Source organism: Pteropus medius, unplaced genomic scaffold (assembly GCF_902729225.1).
Source record: "Pteropus medius unplaced genomic scaffold, Ma_sr-lr_union100, whole genome shotgun sequence".
Lineage (NCBI taxonomy): Eukaryota > Metazoa > Chordata > Mammalia > Chiroptera > Pteropodidae > Pteropus > Pteropus medius.
The window spans coordinates 7,730,579-7,751,936 of NW_024344370.1; the positions used below are offsets into that span (position 1 = coordinate 7,730,579).

General features: G+C 34.1%; 1 protein-coding gene and 1 pseudogene across 1 annotated transcript in view; both read left to right on the forward strand.

The window, feature by feature from the left end:
- NDUFAF2 (NADH:ubiquinone oxidoreductase complex assembly factor 2) overlaps nucleotides 1–21,358 on the forward strand; it is a 124,257-nt gene that overhangs the window by 67,745 nt on the left and 35,154 nt on the right. Inside the window, exons 2-3 of the mRNA XM_039869996.1 lie at nucleotides 6,822–6,911; nucleotides 20,138–20,178. Of these exons, the coding sequence (XP_039725930.1) occupies nucleotides 6,822–6,911; nucleotides 20,138–20,178 (131 nt within the window). The remainder of the gene's footprint in view (nucleotides 1–6,821; nucleotides 6,912–20,137; nucleotides 20,179–21,358) is intronic.
- LOC120608330 (uncharacterized) lies at nucleotides 11,282–11,400 on the forward strand (annotated as a pseudogene).

Genomic DNA, 21,358 nt, shown 5'->3' on the forward strand with positions numbered 1-21,358 from the left:
ATTGCCTGCTACATAGCAGGCTCTTGATAAATAGATGCTACAGCTGAGTAACTTTAAATTATTCTTTGTTATATTTGAAAATGGCTTTCACATATGTAAGAATTCTTATTTAGTACTCTTAATTGATTTATTTTAAAATTTATAATGCTTCAGAATAACAAGATGTAAAGTCCCCAAATCTATTGTATGTAGTGTGGTTCTTGGCTTTCAGTAGCCCTCACTTTCATATATTATGCATTGATACTTCTAAGCCTCCTTTTATATGCAAAATTCAGTCTTTTATACATCAGCAGACAAACTGATTTAGAATTATCACCCGGTCTCACTGACTGCTGCCACTGGGGTAAAGGGCCAGACATCAGTCAGACAGAAAGGGGCCATACTACCTACTTCACCATTCCTTCTATCTAGGGGGCTCCTGTCAGGCATCAAAGGCCTGCATCTTGCTGATTTACAAGGGGATAGCTATCTCAGAGATATGTTACCTTACACAGCCCAATCTGTATTTCCACCCTAAGTCATTTCCAGATTTCATTCCTTTCTTCTCATGGTGCCCCACCAGTATTCTGGAAGTAGACAACTAGTTGAAAACTCTCACCAAAGATCACGTGTGCTTGGGGGTCACAACCAATATAGGCCTCTACCTTTGAGTTGGTACCGATGGAAGAAACTCCCTCCTTTACTGTGATAGATGTCTTGTGAGTTCTGAAGCCCCAAAATTTAAAGATTAAAGGCTGCCCAAATATCTGTTTTGGCCTGTGTGGATGGATTAGAAAAGGAGCAATGGCTCTGAGAAAGGAGAGATGCTTAAACCCTCTATCTCATTCTTCAGGATCATTGGTGTCATCTACCTCAGACTAGCACGTGTCAAGAGTCTTAGTCACGTATAGTGTCACTAAGACCCTAGAAAGGCAGTATTTGTAGGTACCAAAGTAGAAATTTTATAATTCCTAACCCAACCATCCTTTTAGTATGTAAGTCTTGTTCAACTTTCAGATCTATAAGAACACTCTGTATGCAGAGAAAAGAAAAATTATTAAGTAAAAGACCAACAACCAATAGAAAAATTGTCAAAGGACATGAACAGATGTTTCACAGAAAAAGAAATGCAAAGGCTCTTGAAATGATGCCAACCTCGTTCATAAAAAAAAAATTAAAATTACAGCAAGATATCACTTTTAACCTACATATGACAAAGATCAAATGGTAAGGATGTGAGGGATATGTGCTTTCACGTACTCTTTGTAGGAGTTAAATTGGTGCCGCCTTTGTGAGGGTTATCTGGAAATAGCTATCAAAACTACAAATGCACATTCTGTTTGACCTAGCAACTCTAATTAATGGGAATTTAGTTCATGATACATTCGTACTTAAATGAAAAGATATAAGATTATTCATTGCAGCATTGTTTGCTATAGCAAGATTGGGAACAACCTAAATATTCATCAATAACGAATTGGGTTTAAAAATTATGATACACTTATTCTGTATACTATTCTGTTTATTAAAAATTATGACACAGATCTTTTTATACTCGTGTAAATATCTCCATGGTAGGTTGTTAAGGAGGACAAAGCAAGATGCAAAACATGTATCTTAGACTGCAGATGTGATATCTGGTGAGGGCCTGCTACCTGGCTGATAGGCAGCTGTCTTCTTGTAGCCTCACATGATGTAGAAAGAGAGCTTTTAAAAGAGCACTAATCCCATGGGTATCCCATAGATACCCATGGAGGTATCTACCCCCATGACCTAATCACCTTTTAAAGGCCTTACTCCTAATACCATCACATTGGGAGTTAGGATTTTAATATATGAATTTGGAGGGGACCCAAACATTCAGTCGATATAACAATTGGTATGCAACCGTTTGTGTTCCCAAAGAAAAATCTTCCTACAGACATATTTGCTTCTACATCTATAAGTTATCCCTAGGAAATTAGTTTCGAAACTGGCTGTCATGTTTGCCACCAGAGAGGATAACTGAATGATAAAGGGAGACTTTCACACTTGGGCTTATCTGGCCTATTCAAAAAATAAATGAATTTTAAATTCTTAAAGAAAATATCACAAGATTGACCATAAAATCTACATCCTAAAAATGGTGCTTAAAATATCAAAGTCTTAGGTCTTTGGTCAGTTCATTGCCTCTCAGCAAGACATTCTCGACTATTCTCTTGAAGAAACTTGATATACCAGTAGAGGATATCCAGGCTTTCTCCTTCCACCAGTCGTGCTTGAGGTCTTCAATGAACTCTTTTTCTCTGGAGTGTAACTGCCTGTTTACTTAAAGGATTCCTCAAAGTATCTTCCTCTCAGTATTGCTTCATATTTCTTCCAGAAAAGAGCGGGGACAGGGCAGGGAAGGGCCAGAAGACTTTTTCCCATGATGGATTTTTGTCTCTCAGAAGAGAGGACTTCTTTGCTGACAAGGATATGAACTAGATCACTGTACTTTATCTCTTTCTCTCTTGATCATGAAGTTTTGCCTTAATCTGTAAAACTTACTTTTGCACAGCATAACTGATAATTTATCCTATAATTGGCATAAATTTTTCTTTAGTATTTTTTTAACTTGCTTTGTTGCCTATTCTTAAAGGCAAGATCTTTTTTTCTTCTTTACATTTAAAACACAACTAAACAAAAGGAATGTTACTATATACACATATAAGAGTTTCTTCCTCAGAATACTAACATGTTTGGAAACTGAATATTAATTTTTTTAAGTTATAGGATAACAACATGAGAAACCATACTTTCTATGTAGTAGGAAGGGACAAATGTTTAACTTTAATGTTACACATATGTGTATGTATGCGTAAGCATTTGTGTTTTTATAATCTATATACTGATAAGAGTGAAAAGAAATACAGTAAAGCATTAATAGATGATTTTTGGTGTGGTGAGGTTATAGATGATTTTAATTTTTTTCTCTTTTCTGTATGTATTTTCCAGATTTTCTTCAGTGAGTGTTTATTAAAAGTTAAGTGATTGTAAGGATTGATACCTTAAATGATTTAAGATGTGTTTTCTACATTCTGAAAATACCCTAATGAGAGGCAGAGGTTTTTCCTTTTCGAAGAGAAATAGTAGATTTTCAATCTTCTGGAAAATGGCATTTACTTTTCCTGTTAGCTTGGGCCTTGAATTTTACTAACTGAGATGTAGTATGTTTGCAGATGTGACATTTGTAGATGTCTAAAAGTCTGGCAGCATAGCTCAGTGTCCAGGGCAAGGAGTCAGAAGGTCTATGTTCAGATCCTCTTTCCTATTGGTTAGTGTGTGACCTGAGGTAGATGTCTAAGTTCTTTCAAGCCTCGGTCTTTTTACTTATAAAATGAAGTAATAATAGCACCTTATAAAATTGTCAAGTATAAGTGAAATTACTCATACAAAGTTAAAACTTAGTTTAACATCTGGCACATGGTAAACATGCCATAAATTTTTGCTTTTTTTTTTTTTCTTTTGATCATGCTTAGAATTCTAAGACCTGTGCCCTCTTCTTTCAAACCTAAGGTTGTTATACATATCATAAGATTTTATAAAATGCAGGGTAAACATAATCCAAGCAAGACCTTGATTTTCATATCTGTTAACAAAGACTTTATTCAGCTACTTCCCATCCACAGGACTTTCTTACTGCTGTGTTGGTTCCTGTGCTCTATCACCATACGTGTTGGCCGGGCCTGTCTCTTTAGACCAATGTGGTTTCCAGACTGCGGTCTGCATGATGACCTTATGGGGACAAAGACAACCTTTAAATTTTTAAGATATATGTCTATTTTATGTGTGTTTGAACACAAAATACAACTAGTATATTAAGTCAGTGATTTCATGGGTATTTTTAGGGTAAGGTAAAAGTGAATAGTGAAGAAAAAAGCAAGCCAAATTAAAGAAAAATGTTAAGGATATAATACTGTATGGTGTGACAAAAATTGCAAAGCTTGTATTTGAGTGACTGAAGTTTAGGACTCTCTGCTTTAGATCCTTCTTCACGTATCTGTGTCCAGGGTTCCCTCCCATACTCTATGCCAGAAGTCCAGTACAACAGGTGAGATCTGTCTCTTACCTAAATCTGTCCAATACCCAGGGATCACGCCTTTTCTTTTTTTTATCTAAATGAGTTCCATATTTTTCTAAACAAAGGGATAAGAAATCTGCTATCCTCCTAGGGCAATTGGCTTAATGACAGCTAGCTTCAAAATGTTTTAAGTTGGGGAAATAATAGTTAATTGTACTACAGTCTTTAAATCCATGTCCCATTGACCATTATTATCTACCTGAATTCAAACTTTTGACTGGTTAATGAAGCCTAATATTGTTTAATATTAAGTTAAACAATTATGCAGTTTTACTTAATACTCACTGAGTTCACTGTCAATTGTTTATTCTTGTATTATTCTTATTAAACCTATATATATATTAGATTAAATGTTTTTGCTATTAAGTTAATTTTTAAACGTAAATTAGATCCTAATATTTTGACACTTGAACAGGTACTTAAAATTTTTTTGCTGTGATAGGTAGGATTGTCTTTATAACTATTGAAAGTATATTAGTATGAGTAAGTGTACAGTTATTCATTAAAATTGTACAAGTAGTATATTTTTCAAGGAATAGAGTTTTAAAACAATTTATTTTGGGTGGACCCATATCTGATTACAGAGTTTATTTAATAAACTAATGGTCTTATTTTGAATTTCTAAAGATATGCAAATCTTTTTTATACATCTCTGATGTCATCTATTTGTAAACAGAGGCTTTTTCATTGATTATCAAGGAATTAATTAAACTCACAAATTACTCTTCTTGCTTTTCTGTTTACACACAAATACATTTGACTTTTGATATTTAAAAATCGTAGGATATCTTAAGTGTTTAGACATGAGGGTAGGAATAAAGAGTTAATTTTTTGTGTCACAGACATATAGATATACTTGGAATATATATGCATTTAGTGGTGCTACTGGGAATGGTAGGCCCCTCTTTCCTCTCCCCACTACTACTGATGTGTGTTGATAAGCTTATAGAATACACACATACTTTCAGAAGCCCACTTGTTAGCATTTTGTATTTTATACAATAGTTTTCCTGTCTATAATTGCTATTGCTAAAAAGACATATTTATATCCTGGCATTTAGAAAAGGACCATGTGAAGAAATTTTGACTCTTTCAAACATTTTGAAAATTGCCATGTAAACATCATACTTTAGTATATGCTAAATTTATGGTAACTCTTGTTATTACAATATGCTTCTATATGTGGATATAAATGGCATTTTAGTAAAAATACATGTACATATATTGAGCCTCTGCTATGAGAATAATGCAGCTGTCATTGTTATGGGCTCTTTTTATCCTGACCCTTGTCCCTACAATCTAGGGACTTTACTAGTAATCCGTAGCCTTGCTATAAATTTATTGCATAAGATAAGCGAAAGGTAATGCCTCTTTATAAAACTTAGGGAACCTCTGTGTTACGATTAAATCAGCCTGATTTAAAGAGCCCACTATGAAATGCAGAGCTTCCCTGACCCCATTCTTCTGAGTTATTAGCTATTAATGGCTTATCTATAAAATCCCAGCCTTTCACTTACTATTACTAAGAAGAGGAAATAAAACTTAATCACTCAGTATTCTTAAGCTATCCTTTTGTAGCTTCCCTTTTCCTGCATAGTCATTCCCAGGAGTTTCCTTGTCTGCAATTGAAGGAATTTTTAGGTACTGTAACAGAGAGGTTTGCTAGCAACAAGGTCAGTTTCAATAATTATATCTCCCAGTCTATTTAGCATACTATAAGCTTGGCCTAGGAGTGGGAAGAGTGGTCCGATTATTGTTAAGCCTTGCTTCTCCCCTCATCATTACTTACCAATGTCTTCTTTGTGTCAGTTTGCATTCCCTGGAGTAGGCAGGCACAATTGTTAACTAATGGGAAGTAGAAAGGGTACATGTTTTCCCCAGGCTCAAGGTTTAATGAAAACAAACATGTTTGGAAACCACCATTTTGACAAACCTACTTGGAAGGCTATAATCAAGACTTTCTGAAACAGAACAAAATGCCAAATATTTTTATGCCTTCCATACAAACTTAAAATACACACTAATCAACTTTTTATTATTAAGAAATGTAAGTAACAGGTATTCTCATCCTATCCTTGATCCCTCTCCACCTTTTTCTTTACTGCTCTCTCTGCCTCATGATTTCTACATTGCTACTACCATCTTGCTCCAGATATTGATCTCACACCTGAGGCACCATTCCTGAAACTCACTAGTTTTTGTTACCTCTTTATTTAGATCCCCTTGAGAGCTACTCACTCAGAGGGTCCTTAGAACCCAACCCATGACTTGGTTCCCTTGGGTTTGCCGATGTACGAGGGGACAGGGTGGCAGCAGGGTCTTGTGGTTCATTACAGACTTAGTAGGGATCATGAGTATCAATTCCCTTGGGAAGTAGCTCCTCTAATATATGTACTTGCAGAGTTGGAGGGAGTGGAACATTGTCAACTATTCAATTTTTTTTATTGACTTACAGATTTTATCTGCCCTATAGATTAATTGGTTGCCCTTTTTCTGTACGCAGAATCTAGATTTATTCTACCAAAAGTAGTTTTGAATCTTCAAGTAGGAAATTAAAATTTTTTGCGATAATTTAGAAATTACTTTTTCTAGCATACCTAATTCTAAGTGGAATCTATTCTTTTTCCTATTAGTTCTATTACATAAGAAAGTGTGCAATATCTAAAAAGTAAATATTACTTCTAGTAACTACTGTATCATGAATTCATTTAAAAATGTAATAATCGCTTCTGTCTTATAGGACAAACTATTCGAGAGAAAAGAATTGTAGAAGCAGCCAATCAAAGAGAAGTAGACTATGAAGTAGGGAATATCCCAGCAGAATGGGAAGGTAAGTTTCTGCTTTTAATAATATCTTCTGGAGGGCAAATTGTTTAACTATATACAAAATCAGTAAGAGCACATGTAATTACACGTTTATTCTTTTTGCAAAAACTTTTAAAATCTGAATCCATGAAACTTTTTTTAAACATTGCATTTCTTTGAAAGTTGTGAAGGTGCCACATTTCAGTAAGGGAACTCGTGTGTAGTGAAAAGACCTATTAAACATTAGCAGAGCTGGGACTAGGGCTAGCAAAGCTCCAAAGTTGCAAAATTGAAAGAGACACTCACTTTCATGTGCTGACCCTACACTAGCACAACCCCAGGTAGGGTTTCAGTCTTGTTTCTGGCACTCACTACCCACATGAACTTGGGAAAGTAACTCATACTTCTCAGTCTTACGTTTCTCTTTTATAAATTGTGGATAATACTTCTGTAGATACTATTTGAAGTACCTGTTCAACTTACAATGACTCTGATAGCTGACCCCCTGTTTTGACAAGGATGGACACTTGATCCCTATCAAACTTTGGAATTAAGGTAAAAGATCAAAGAGAGATAGAACAGTAGCAGTCGGTCTCTCAGAATGGTTGGAACAGTAACATTTGAACTTGGTAGCTTGTGGGTGGCTGTCTTTCAATCTACCATCTAAGCTTTGTTGTAGAAAAAGCTGATCTTCTAAGAAGAAAACAGAAACCAGACTGCCAAGAGAAGTATATAGCAAGACAGAGAATATTCACTAGGTTTTTAGCAACTTTCCAGTTCCCAGTTCCATTTTATTCTGAATGTAGTTCAACTGCAAGTCTGCCTATGCAAGTACTCATATCCATGTTATAAATTTTCCCTTTTTCCTTACCAGTTCTTAGCCTAGTGCCTGGCACATAGGGAGGCAAATAGTGAGTGCTTAATAAATATATATTGAATATATGAAACGTATCCTGAGTTAGCTTTTGTTATTTGCAACAAAAAAGACCTTACCTAAAATACCAATACCTGTGTTAAAAATCACTTAACACTTACCAAGTGTTACCTGGTATTTATGCCATTGCTTTTCTAATCATTTTACTGTTTAATCATCACAACAATCCTATAAGGTAGATGGTATAATTCTACCCATTTAATACATAGGGAACCTAAGGTCTAGAATGCATAAATAAATGGCCTAGGTTATACAGCCATACACTGTAAGCAGTAGACCCACTTCTTCCTCAAAGGTGTGGCATGATACCTTATATATGGTAGCTATAGGCATTAAGTTACTTTTATTCCATCATGTCAGTGTAAATATTTTCCTGAATATCTTTCCTATTTCTTCTTATTACCTATGAAAAAAACTAGAACTATAAGAAAAGAACATAAAAATAGGTAGATACCAAAGACTTTTTGAGAAATACAGAATATAAACTGGTCACTTCTAGAAGTAATTGAGCTTTCTTATTTTAACAGACTTTCCAATGTTATAAGCTACATTTGCAATTCTCGAATAATGGTTGTGCCTTCTTATAATGAACCTATTTTATCATTTTTTCCAATAACAGTATAGAATTAAAACGTTTATAGAAATAAATTGTTATAAATAAACAAATGGGTAATGACTCATATTTTAGCCTTTGAGACTTTTAGAGAATTAGAATGAAGTTCTAATGCTTTTTATGGCTCTATCCTGATCTAGTAATTCAGCATAACCATCCCATGAGGCATACCCTTAAAACAACTGTATCAACCAAACACTGAAACTAAAATTATTTTTATAGTGTTACATATCAATTAATTGTAAAAAATAAGGCATTCATACTGTGAAAAAGGTAAATTAAAATATAAGTAAACACACAAAACACTATACAGCAAAGGAAAGAGAAAAAAACTTTTAAATTAAATAATATCAATACCAAATGAATCTGAAATGAATTTTCAGGTACAGATGAATATTCTATTTGTGAACTATTAGTAGCAGAATACAGGTACAGGTACCCACAAGCTGCATATCCTGCCACAATATGTATTAGACAGTTTGCCCTTTACATTCATTTACTTAGTAAACATCTATTCAGGACCTCTGTATTCATGGAGTTCCCATTATGGAGTGGGAGAATAGGAGGGAGAAAGACAATAAACCAGATAACTAACTATATAGTATCGTAATGGCCACAGAAAATAAAGCAGAGAAAAGGAATAGAGAGTGTTGAGGAGGGTTTTGCAGTTTTTAAAAGTGTGAAGAAATAACCTTGCCGAAAAGATGACTTTTGAATAAAAGCAGAAGAAGCTCACCCTGCAGATAAGTAGCAGAGGCGCATTCCTGGAGAGCAAGTGTAAAAGCCCTAAGGCAAGAGCATGCTCAGGTGTTTAAGGAACAAAAAGGAAGCCAGTGTGACTGCAATAGAACCAGAGGAGAAGTAATAGATAAGGTTAGTAAAGTAACAGGATGCCCAATCTTGCAGAGCCTTATGGCCTGTTTGAAAAGAGTAGTCACAATAGTTGTAGTCAAGAGGATCACTCTGGCTGCTGCAATAGAAAGAGACTGAGGGGTGGAGGCATAGGCAAAACATGGAGACAGGAGGCTTTTGTAATAATTCAGGCAAGGCATAATTGTGACTTGGACCAGAGTGACAGTGGGCATGGAAAGAAGTAGTTGCATTCTGATCTGTTGTAAAAGTAGAGTCGTGGGATTTGTTTGACAGATTGGATGTGGGATGTGAGAAAAAGAGAACAGTCAGTGATGACTCTTAAGCTTTGGGGCCTCACCTGGAAAAATGGAGGTGCTCTCAACTGAGACAAGACTGCGAGAGGAGCAAATTTAGCGGGGAAATGAGGTCAATTTTGGAAATGGCAAGTTTGAGATGCTCATTAGACACTCAAGTAGATATATTAAGTTATATATAAAACAAGAATTTACTGGAAAAGTTTGGATTGCAAATAAAATTTGGGAGTTGATAGCAAATAAGTAGTATTTCGGGCTGGAGAGTAGATGAGATCACAAAGGGAATGAGTGTAAACAGAAAAGGAGAAGTTCAAAGACTGACCCCCTAGGCTATTCCAAGGTTTAGAGACAACAGAAGACAAAAATGGAGCTTCCGGGAAAGTAGGAGAAAAAAAGTGTCATGTGCTGGAAGCCAAATGTCAAGAAGCGATCAATCATGTCAACTGAAGACTGAGAATTAACTCTTTGTTTTAAGAACAGAGAAATCAGTGATCCTGACAAAAATAGTTCTGTAGAGTGTTAGGAACAAAAATTGATAGGAAAAAAGAATGGCAAGAGAGAATTTGGAGAGAATGAGTATAGACAATGCTTATGAGGAGTTTATCTGTAAAGAAAGGCAAGTATTGAGGCAGTGTCTGGAGGGGAAAGTAGAGTCAAGAGAGTAATTTATGTTTTGTTTTGTTTTGATTTGTTTTGTTTTTGTTTTGTTTTGTTTTAAAGACAAGAAAAGTAACTCAGTTTTGTCATAGTGATAGTAAAGATCAAGTTGAAAAGGAAGCACTAATGATGCAGGAGAGAGAAAATTCGTGAGAAGACATGGTGGGACAGGATCTGGTCCATATGTGGAAGATTTGGCCTTTGACAAGACCATGGAAAGTTCACTAGTAGTAATAGCAGAAAAGTAGAGTATATGGGCATAGATGCAGGTAGATTAGATAGATGTGGTAGTGAGAACTTGTGTAAATCCTCTTTTGATTCCTCCAAATGAAGCACAGAGTGGTTAAATAACTTCCTAAGTATAAACAGCCTCTACAGCCAAGATTTCCAAGATTTGAACCCAATGATCTGTCTCCAAAGTCTCTACTCTTAATATTAGATTATATTGCCTACCTCATTAACAATCTGGCTAATTCGTACTTATCCTTTAAGATTTAAAGTAGACATTGATTCCTTAGGAAATCTTTTCTGATCCCACCCCCTCACCCCCTAGTGCTAAGTGGAATATTCCTTTTTTTTGTTTTTTATTCCACTTTATGCCTCCCCCAAGCATAACACTGTATACATTGTAAAGTATTCCCTGTTTACTTATCTACCTCCTCTCTCTGGACTTAAAAGATTCTTTAGATAGGGTCTTTATCTTGTTCATCATTGTGGTCTCAGGACATAGCTCAGCAATTAATATAAAATAAGTGCAAGCTCAAACAGTATTTGTTGAATGAATGCATTCACCAGAGCAACTGGTTCCAAACACATAGAATACTCAGACAGCAGTTCTGCTGTGCGAGATAGTACTAGTTTCTGAACAGTCTTATAAAGTTTCGGGAACCCTTTTAAGTATAATCCATGACATCATGTGTAATTCTTACATAGAAACTCTCAAAAGCTATGTCTCTGTATTCAGATGACATTTATCTTCCATTTTTGTTCCTTTTTTGTTGTTTAGTAAATTTAAACTTGTTTTTGTTTACGGCCATACCACCCTGAACAAGCCCAATCCTGTCTGATCTCAGAAGTTAAGCAGGCTCAGGCCTGGTTAGTACTTGGATGGGAGACCACGTAGGAAGACCAGGTGCTGTAGGCATAAAAAATTAAAAATAAGGGATTGTAAGCTGACAAGGTCCTTACAGTGTGTAAGGTCAACCAAAGGTTGCCTCGCCTAAAAAAATTTTTTTTAAGTTAAAATAAATAAATAAACTTGTTTTATGTTAACAATAGTAAATGTTATTGATGCAAAACCTATAATACATCCAAAGCAGAATATAGTAGGAAAAGACAGAAGTATTTCTTTTAAATGGAAAGTTAAGCTTAAAGTCAGATAAAAATTACTTTTTAGATATACTAGACCATACCTGGCTGTCATTAACACAATTAATGACATCTTAGTATAAAATGTCATATGTATTTTTAATTAGTGAACATGTTCTTCTCAGGCCACAGGAATACCCCAAGAATTTTTAAAGTAAGCTTCATAAAATAATGGACAGGACATGATGCTATCCTTGTCCCAGTATCATAAGACAGGTTATGTTCAGGTCCTTCAGTGGGCATTTACTATCTTTGTCATTTGGGGCATAACAATTCACCTCTCTGTTTTTATCAGTGAAAATAAAAGGCTTCATTCAATATCCTTAAGGTTCCATCTCTAATGTTGTATGATTATATGACTCTAGAAGTATCTCTTATTAACCTGTGCACCACCCATAGTCTTTGGACCTACTGTTCAATGAAATTGCTTGGCTGGGAATTACTGAGAGTTTATGGCAATCTCCTTCATCAGATAATAGGTTAGCAAAATGTATTAGTTATCTACTGCTGCGTGACAAATTAACCCAAAAGTTAGAGGGAAGCCTAAAACAGCAAATTTTATTATCTTACAAATTCCATGGGTCAGGAACCTAGGATGCCTGAGATGGATATTCTGGCTCAGGGTCTCTCCAAGGCTTCTCTCAGGGATCATCCACTTTCAAGCTCATTCATGTGGCTATTGTCAGAACATAGAAGATCTACTTCCAGGCTCACTCAAATGCCTATTGCCTAGCTTCAGGTCTTTCCTGGCTATTTGACTGAAGGTCTCAGTTCTTTCATAGCTGTATGTTTTGTAAGTCTTAATTATCAGGTACTGTTACTCCTCCAACTTTATTATTCTTTTTTGAAGTTTTTTGGCTGTCCTAGGTCCTTTGCATTTTCACATGAATTTTAGAACCATCTAGTTAATTTCTACAAAAATACTTCCTAGGATTTTGGTTGAGATTGTATTGAATCTGTAGATCACTTTGCAAAGAAGTGACATCAACAGTAAGAATCTTATCACCTCTGGACATTGTATTTCTCTTTATTTAATTTAAACCTTTAATTTCCTCAAAATTTATCATTTTCATTGTACAGATATTACACATCTTTTGTCAGATTTATTCCTAAGTATTTTATATTGTTGATACTACTATAAATGATAATGTTTTTTCAATTTCTGAGTCTTTGTTGCTATCATATAAATATGCAATAGTTTTGTATATTGATTTTATATCCTGTGACTTTGCTCAAGTGGGTTATTAATTATAGTAGGTTTTTTTTGTCAGTTCCATCAGATTTTCTACATAGAAGTTCATGTTGTCTGTGAATAAAGACATTTTGCTTTTTTCTTTCCAACCTGGATGCCTTTAATTTTTTTTTTTAAATCTTGCCTGTTTGCACTAGCTAGAACCTTCAGTACACTGTTGACTAGAAGAGAGAATGGACAATCTTGCCTTGTTCCTGACATATTGCTCTTTTTATATGTTGTTGATTGAGTTATCTAAAATTTTGTTTAGAATTTTTACATCTATGTTCTTGAGAGATACTGGTTAGCTAGTTAGTAATTTTTTTTTCCTTCTAATATCTTTGCTTGGTTTTGGTATCAGGGTAATGCCGATCTCATAAAACAAGTTTGGATATATTCCTTCTCCAGCATTCTGTAAGAGTTTGTATACAGTTAATATTACTTCTTTAAATATTTGATAGACTTCACCAGTAAAGTGATCTGGGCCTGGGGATTTTAATGACAAATTCAATTTCTTTATTAGATTTAAGATATTAGATTAGATATTCAGATTATCTATTTCTTTTTGAGTGGCCTTTGGTAGGTTGTATCTTTCAAAAAAAAAATCTTTCCATTTCGTCTAAGTTTCCAAATTTGTTGACATAAAATCAACCATAATATCCCCTTATTTATCCTTTAAATACTTTTGAAGCTATAGTGATGTTACCTCTCTCATTCCTAGTTGTTATGGCTGAATTGTATCCCCCAAGTTCTGTATTGAAGTCTTACCCCCTAGGACCTCAGAGAATATATGGAGACTGAATTTGGAGATAGGATCTCTTAAGAGGTGATTAAATTAAAATTAGGTCCTTGGGATAAGACTTAATCCAATATGACTGGTGTCCTTATTAGAAGAGAAGATTAGGATACAGACATGTGCAGAGGGAAGACCATGTGAAGACACAGAGAAAAGACAGCCATCTGAAAACAGAGGAGAGAAGCCTCAGAAGAAACCAATCTTTCCAAGACTGTGATCTCAGACTTCTAGCTTCCAGGATTGTAAAAAAATTAATTTCTGTTTATTAAGCCACCCAATCTGCGATGCTTTGTTAATGGCAGCTGAAGCTATTGTTTATGATTAATTTTATTTCCCTTTGTAGGTTATTCCCTTTGTTATTTTAGTGGTTGCTTTAGATTTTATACACTACATCTTCAACATATCAGAGTCTTTATGTGGTAATTCCACTTCATGCAGAGTACAAGAATCTTGTAAAAGTATACCATCATTTTTCCTTTCTCATATTTCTGTTGTGATTGTCATATATTTTAGTTCTATGTATGTTACAAACAATACACTACATTGTTATTTTTATTTAAACAGCGAACTAGCATTTAGAGATATTTAATTACTTAGAAAAACATGACATATTTATTCATATTATTACTATTTATAATGCTCTTCATTCCTTTTTGTATATCCATATTTCTTTCTGGAATCTTCTTTTAGTCTGTAAGGCTTTGTTTAACATTTCTTTAAATGTAAGTCTGCTGGTGTTGAACTCTTTCAGCTTTTATATATATGAAATATATTTTTAAAGATATTTCTCTGGGTATAGTATTCTAGGTTGATAGGTTTTTTTTTCTTTCAATAGTTAAAGATATTCTACTTTACACAGTTTCTGTTGCAAAATCTGTTGTCATGCTTATCTTTAGCCCTCTGTATGTGATGTGTATTTTTTTCTTTGACTATTTTAAAGTTTCTCTCTCTTTTTTTTTTTTTCCTGGCTTTGAGCAACTTAATTATGATATAACATGATGTAGTCTCTTGTGCTTAAGGTTTCTTGAGCTTCTTAGACCTGTGGATTTATAGTTTCCATCAAATTTGGAAAAATTTTGTCATCATTTCTTCAAGTTTTTTTCCTGTGCCCTTTTCTGTCTTCTTTTTTGGGGACCTCATTTATAATTTTAGGCTGCTTGAAGTCTCACAGCTCATAGATGCTCTCTGTTCATTTGTGGAGACTTTTTTCTCTTTGGGTTTCATTTTGTGTAGTTTCTCTTGCTTTATGTTCAAGTTCACTAGTCTTTTCTTTTACAATGTCAAATTCCTATTAATCCATCTACAGTATTTTTCATTTTAGACATTGTAGTTTTCTTCTCTACAATTTTGACATGAGTCTGTTTTATGTCTTTCAGGTCTCTTCTTAACATGTTTTATTTTTCCTCTAGCTTTTTGAGCTTATGGAGTACAATTATAACTTTTAATGTTCTTATCTACTGATTCTACCATCTGTGTCTGTTTTCAGTTTGTTTTGGTTAGTTGATTCCTTTCACCTCAGTATGCAAAGTGTTTTCCTTTTTCTTTGTTTGCTCAGAAATTTCTGATTGGATATCAGATATTTCAAATTTTTGCCTAGTTGGATACTGGATATTTTTGTATTCGTATATATATTCTTGAGCTTTGTTCTGAGACACAGTTAAGTTACTTGGAAGCAGTTTGATCTTTTCAGTGCTTGCTTTTAAGATTTGTTAGGTGGGTCTGGAGGAGAGTTTAATCTAAGACTAATAATTCTGCATTGTTGATACAAGTAATGAATTATATATATTGACATATATCCTATCACCCTTGCTATATTTTCATAGTTAGAAATAAGGCACAGATTCTACCTTCACTCAAAAAGAAGAGATCAGACAAAGGCCTGAATACTAAGATGTGGGGGTTGTGGAGGCTACTATCTTCTCTACACAAGGTAACATAAATGACCTTGAAAACATTATGTTGAGTAAAATAAGCAAGATGCGAAAGAGTACATACTATAAGAATCCCATTTATATGAAATGGTAGAAAAGGCAGAACTAATCAATAGTGACAGAAAAGATATCACTCATTGGGGGTTGTGGATGGGTTAGGTGGATGTTTGTATGTAGTGAGATACTGGAGAACTTTTGAGGGTGCTGGAAATGTTCTATATACTGAGTGGGGTGCTGGTCACAAGGTTGTACACATTTGTGAAAACTCAAGGAATTGCATACTTAAAATGGTTTCACTGTATTGTATAAATTATAGCTCAATAAAGTTCATTAAGAAAAAAAAGAACAGAAATAGCCATGAACATCACAAAATTTGTAACTTAAATGTGCCAACAAAATCTAATAGTATCTTAAGATATGCTTCAGGGTCAATAATCAGAAAATGACTCCTTTTGTAATATATCATTTGAAGAATTTTCAAATTCTTCAAAAAATATGGATTTTTGATTTTTATAGTTCTTTATGATATGTCAACACTCAGAACTGGCAAAGATTATTTTTTAAAAAATGAGGCTTTATTACAATATCATCTTTTCCTTATGTAAAGTAAACAACACATATTTCTGATATATCTTTGGGGAGCAGACTGTTCATAACCTTTCTACAATTCAATGGTCACCTACTGAATCTGGTGATAAATGTTTCATTTACCTTAACCCCTATTGTCAATGCTCTAAAAGTATATTAGCCTATGGAGATTTGAAGAATGTATGCTTCATGAAGTATTTTTCTGCCTCCTTCTTCTAGTCCTTTTTCATGATTAATGGGAGCTTTAATTTGCATACTCACTTTTATGTTCATTATATTATGTTATGTTCCAATAAGGGTATTAAAGTTCAATGAAAATCTCATGCATACTGATGAGAATGCAAATGAACATTGATGAAAGAATGCTAGAATCTTAAGGCATAAACTGTCCAGTTATCTTGCTAATTTCTTTTCAAACAATGGTTACATTATAATGAAGACTGATATAGAACCCACCATACAGATACAATTAGCAATGGCAAAATCATTATATAATTTATAATTGGATAGACATTCGATTCCAGATTGTTCTGGGGTTAAAAAAAAAAAAGAAAAGAAATGTAATGATTTGATATTATTGCTTATTTTTATGCATTTCTCCTACTGAACTTTGCCAACCTTCAACAGGACATCTCCTTTGTTTTGCTGTATGTAGTGAGTGGGAAACTAGGGATAATTATATAAATGAGTGGTCACATTAAAATTTTCCAATCGTAACCTTTATTGGATGCATAATAAAGAATGGGCATCAATCATCATCTCAAGAAGATATTTCAAGTATCTAGTTAATGTAGAATTATAAGTATACAAATTTATTTCAGCAATTGCATTTTTCTATCTAGATTAAACAGCCATTTAAAGCAAAGCTAAAGGAATCCTTTGTAGCTTTCTTAGAAAATAGTGTCCTATGAGAGTAAATAGTCTAGGTGGTACTTAATACATTATCTGAGTTATATTACATTCTTACATCTATAATGAATTTTATAAAAGTATGTAAAACCAATAAGCTTTAGAAAACACATATCAGGGTTTCCTCAACCAATTAATCTACTTTGGGATTTTTAAAAATTATTTACATTCTATTGAAGAATTTTTCTTTTTCTAACTTTACCAAAAAAAAAAACCCTGAAAATGCTGTTTAGTAAACTCATCAATAAGACAAATTGTTGTTTTGAGTTTTTATACTCATGACGATAGTAAGTGTGCATTGTACCACCCCATACTTTTTCAGCAGGCTCTAATGCCAACAATATGCGTTCATAGATGCTAGAATACATGGTAATCATTAGTAAAAAATGTAATACTTAATGTTTATCATAAGTACTATGAAAGTCTTTGAATCAAGATATACAGTTATTGCTAAAAGGCTTATACTTAATAATAGCCCTAGTATAAGCAAACGTTTTCTTTAGAGGGTCAAATGGTGAATATTGTAGGCTTTGTTGGTCATATGGTCTGTTCCAACTACTCAACTCTGCTGTTGTAGCACAAAAGCAGCCATAGACAATGTGTAAACAAATAAATGTGCCAGTGTTCCAATAAAACTTTATTCGTGAACATGAAAACTTGAATCTATAAATTTTCATGTGTCATGAAATGTTGTTTTTTTGTTTGATTATTTTTTTAACCATTTAAAAGTGTAAAAACAAGCTGTTGACTGAATTTGGTTTGCAGGCTGTAGTGTGCCAACCCCTGCCCTACCAGTGATTTTTCTGAATTAAGTTTCTAATCTAGATTAAAACTGAAGATATACCACTTAAAACCTTTTAGAGTTATATGGCTCATGTTGAATTATTTTAAAAGAAGCCTCTTTCCAAGAAAAAAAAAAAGTATATAAATATAGGTAAGTAACTTTTATTTTGACCATAAAGAGGCAGTTGAAAAATTCTGTAAACTACTTCTTTCCTTGATTGCACAGAGGAATCTTGCTATTACTAAGCTGGATTTTCTAATACAAGTCAAAACTCCCATTAAAACAAGTATTTTTATAGTGGAATTATTTTATAGTGGAAGTATTTGTTCAACAGCTGTATGAAATACCTACTCTTTCAAGCATTTAGGTGGTAGGAAAATAAATATCCCATGGATAGATTGATAACCTTACAGGCTAACAAAGAATATAAAACTTGTGCAAGTTGTGGCTAGAAATGGACCAAATTGAAGTGGAAGCTAATAAGAAAGACAGTGCAGAAAAGGGTAATTAGGGATAGAAGTTCAGAAACAAGAGTAGAGAAGGCAAAATGCTGGACTATATTAGAGAGGTATGGGTTCAGTGCAAGAGAGAATAGAGCAGAAAAAAAGTAATTAATTCCAGGACAGCAGTTGACTGTTGTTATTTCTGCCCCAACAGCCATTCATTCACTACTGGGCTTGTATGAGGGCAGGACCTTGGATGACAGGAGGCAGACTGATGGAGTTGGTCAGATTTTAGAGCCAGTTCAGAGTATGATTCCCAGTATACCACTCACTAGTCACATGAGTTTAGACAAGTTGCTTAATCAGTTTCCAGTCTGTAAAATGGGGTCGGTAATTCTTATTTCCTTACATGGAGTAAGTTTCACAACCTATTTCTCTTCCTGGTCTTTTGCTTGTTGCTTACCAAAATTCGAGAGACTGCTTGGTGGAGTATGGATGGTTTTTTGAGCCAGAGACAGGGTTGGATCTGGATTCCAGTCCCACTCCCCATTACTACTTAATTTGGGAAACTTATTTAATTTCTCTATCAAATAAGGATACTTCACAATTTTGTAATGAAGACTGAATCAACTAACATGATAAAATAGTTTTTTTACTTTTTAAAGACATAGTCCCTACAGTATATTTCTTCAGTTTCCTATATATCCTCATAGGCCAAACAGATATTATTGATCTTTGCTTTTTTGAGTTTGCTATTAAAAATATAGATTTGCTGAATAATAGTGATAATGGTAGTAACAATTTAAACTTGTATACTTACTGTATGCCAGACTCTGAGCTAAGAATTTATATATACTATTTCATGTACCTTTAATAACAACCCTAAAATATAGATACTGTTATAATTTATATTTTACACCTGGGAAATCTGATGCCTAGAAAATTAAATAACTTGCCTCAAGTATGTGATGAGTTGGGATTTGAACCCCAAAAATGTGCCTCTACTCTCCTAAGCACTTTGAGATCCCAACATCTCAAACAAGCTTCAGTCAGAACAGTTGAGACCAAGTCATTCCATCTATGGTGCTCACATTCTTAAATGTCTAAAAAGAGCTTGCTCTTGCCTCTTTTCTAATGTACTATTAATCACATCATTCTTTATGCTCTTCTCAGAGCCTTCTTTCTGATATCAGTGATTCCGATGTACTTCAGTAGGGGCATCGGCCCTGCTCCCTTCATATTGCTGTAAAGCGTCTAGTGCAGTGTTCAGTAGGTATTTCACAAATACGGGCTCCTTCTGCTCTGCAGCTCATTTCCCAAGTGTTGGAGCTAATACTTGATACCAACCATAGGAGTTAGGCTGCTTGCTAGAACAGATTAGAAGTCTCTGTAAAGTAAAACTTTCTATGTTCCTTCCTTTATAAATTGAGCAATAACTAATTCATATTTTCAGGATATGTAATTTTGATATTGCCTTGAAGTTTATTGTGATTTGGCCTATATGCCATACATACACTAACTTGATTCAAATGATTATATGAGGTACAACTTTAGATATGAAAATGTCCACTCTCTATCTTCCCAAACTGTTGTATTTTTTTATGACACAAATCACCTTCTGACATCGTATGTTTATATATTTCTTTTCTATACCTTCACTAGTATATAAGCTATAGTAGAGAGGGAATTCATGTTCTGTTCCCTGTTGTACCTTTAGTGCCTAAAACAATATATAACAGATGCTCAACAAATATTTCTACTATGTATGCATGAGTGAAATGTTTGTGCAAATTATGGAAAACTTACATTTAAATATTATTTTTCTTTATAGCTTGGATTAGAAGAACAAGAAAGACTCCACCTACTATGGAGGTAAGAATATACAAGGACAATACTCAAATAGCATGTGTTTATAATATTTGTTTCTCAATTTGTACTCAGAGATACATGAAACCTTAGAATAGATATGATGCATCTTCCAAAGTGTTCATTTTACTCCACAGAAACTAATTTAAAACATTTTTATAATAAAATAAATGAACAAATTATAGAATATAACAAAATTCGTATAAATTTTTAAATGAAATAATAAAAAAACGAAATAAAACAATTTTTAGAAAGTTTGGACTTATAGCAGGACATTTCTCCAGGCCCCGTTCCAATATGGATGCTTTGGTGGAAAAGTATGAGAAACACTGAATATCTTGGTCCTATCTGAATCATACTCTGCTTGCTTATTTGCCCTTATTTTATTTTAAAACAATAAGATAAGGTGTTCTAAAATTATTTTACAGTTTAAGAAATAAGGGTATTTCATAATAAGAAAGATTCTAAATTTGTTATTATACTGCCTATTCCTTTTTTTTCTACTATTTAGGACTTTCCTTCTCTTTTCTCTCCCCGATTTCCACCCTACTACATACCCTTATCACAACACAAATGAGCTCCAACACTCAGGCCCCATTTGTTGAGAGGCGAGGTACTCCAGGGCAGAACTCATGATGATTCATTCCTCCTGTACTGACCCCATCAATATTTCTCTGGCCGAGATCTGAGTAAGCACATCTCTAAGCCCTTTCTAGTTTTGTATGATGCTTCTACCTTGGCCCTGTCTTATTCTTCTCAGACTCTTCTTTCCAATATCATTGAACCTTGGAATAAAAGGGAAAAAAGTCAATGCTAACCAAGATTCAGATGTATCACCAATGGTTTACAGTGGTAGGATGGATGGAGGAACCCTTCTGATTCTCCTCTAGGTTATAGTAAGAGCTACTATTCTTAGAGGAAAAGGTGTTTCTTCTATCCTCAGAACTTTGAAAGCCATCTTCCATAGAAACATTGATATGCAAAGTGATTAGATGGAAGCAACTGCAATAATCAGTCCTAAGGCACCACCCTGTAAATTTTAAGTAATCCCAGCAATCAGAACTGTGACACCAAGTCATTCCATGGTGTTCACATTCTCGAATATCTAAAAAAGAGCCCTCTCTTGCCTCTTTTCTAATTTACTATTAATTACATTGTTCTCATGCTCTTCTGTACCCTCCCCAAC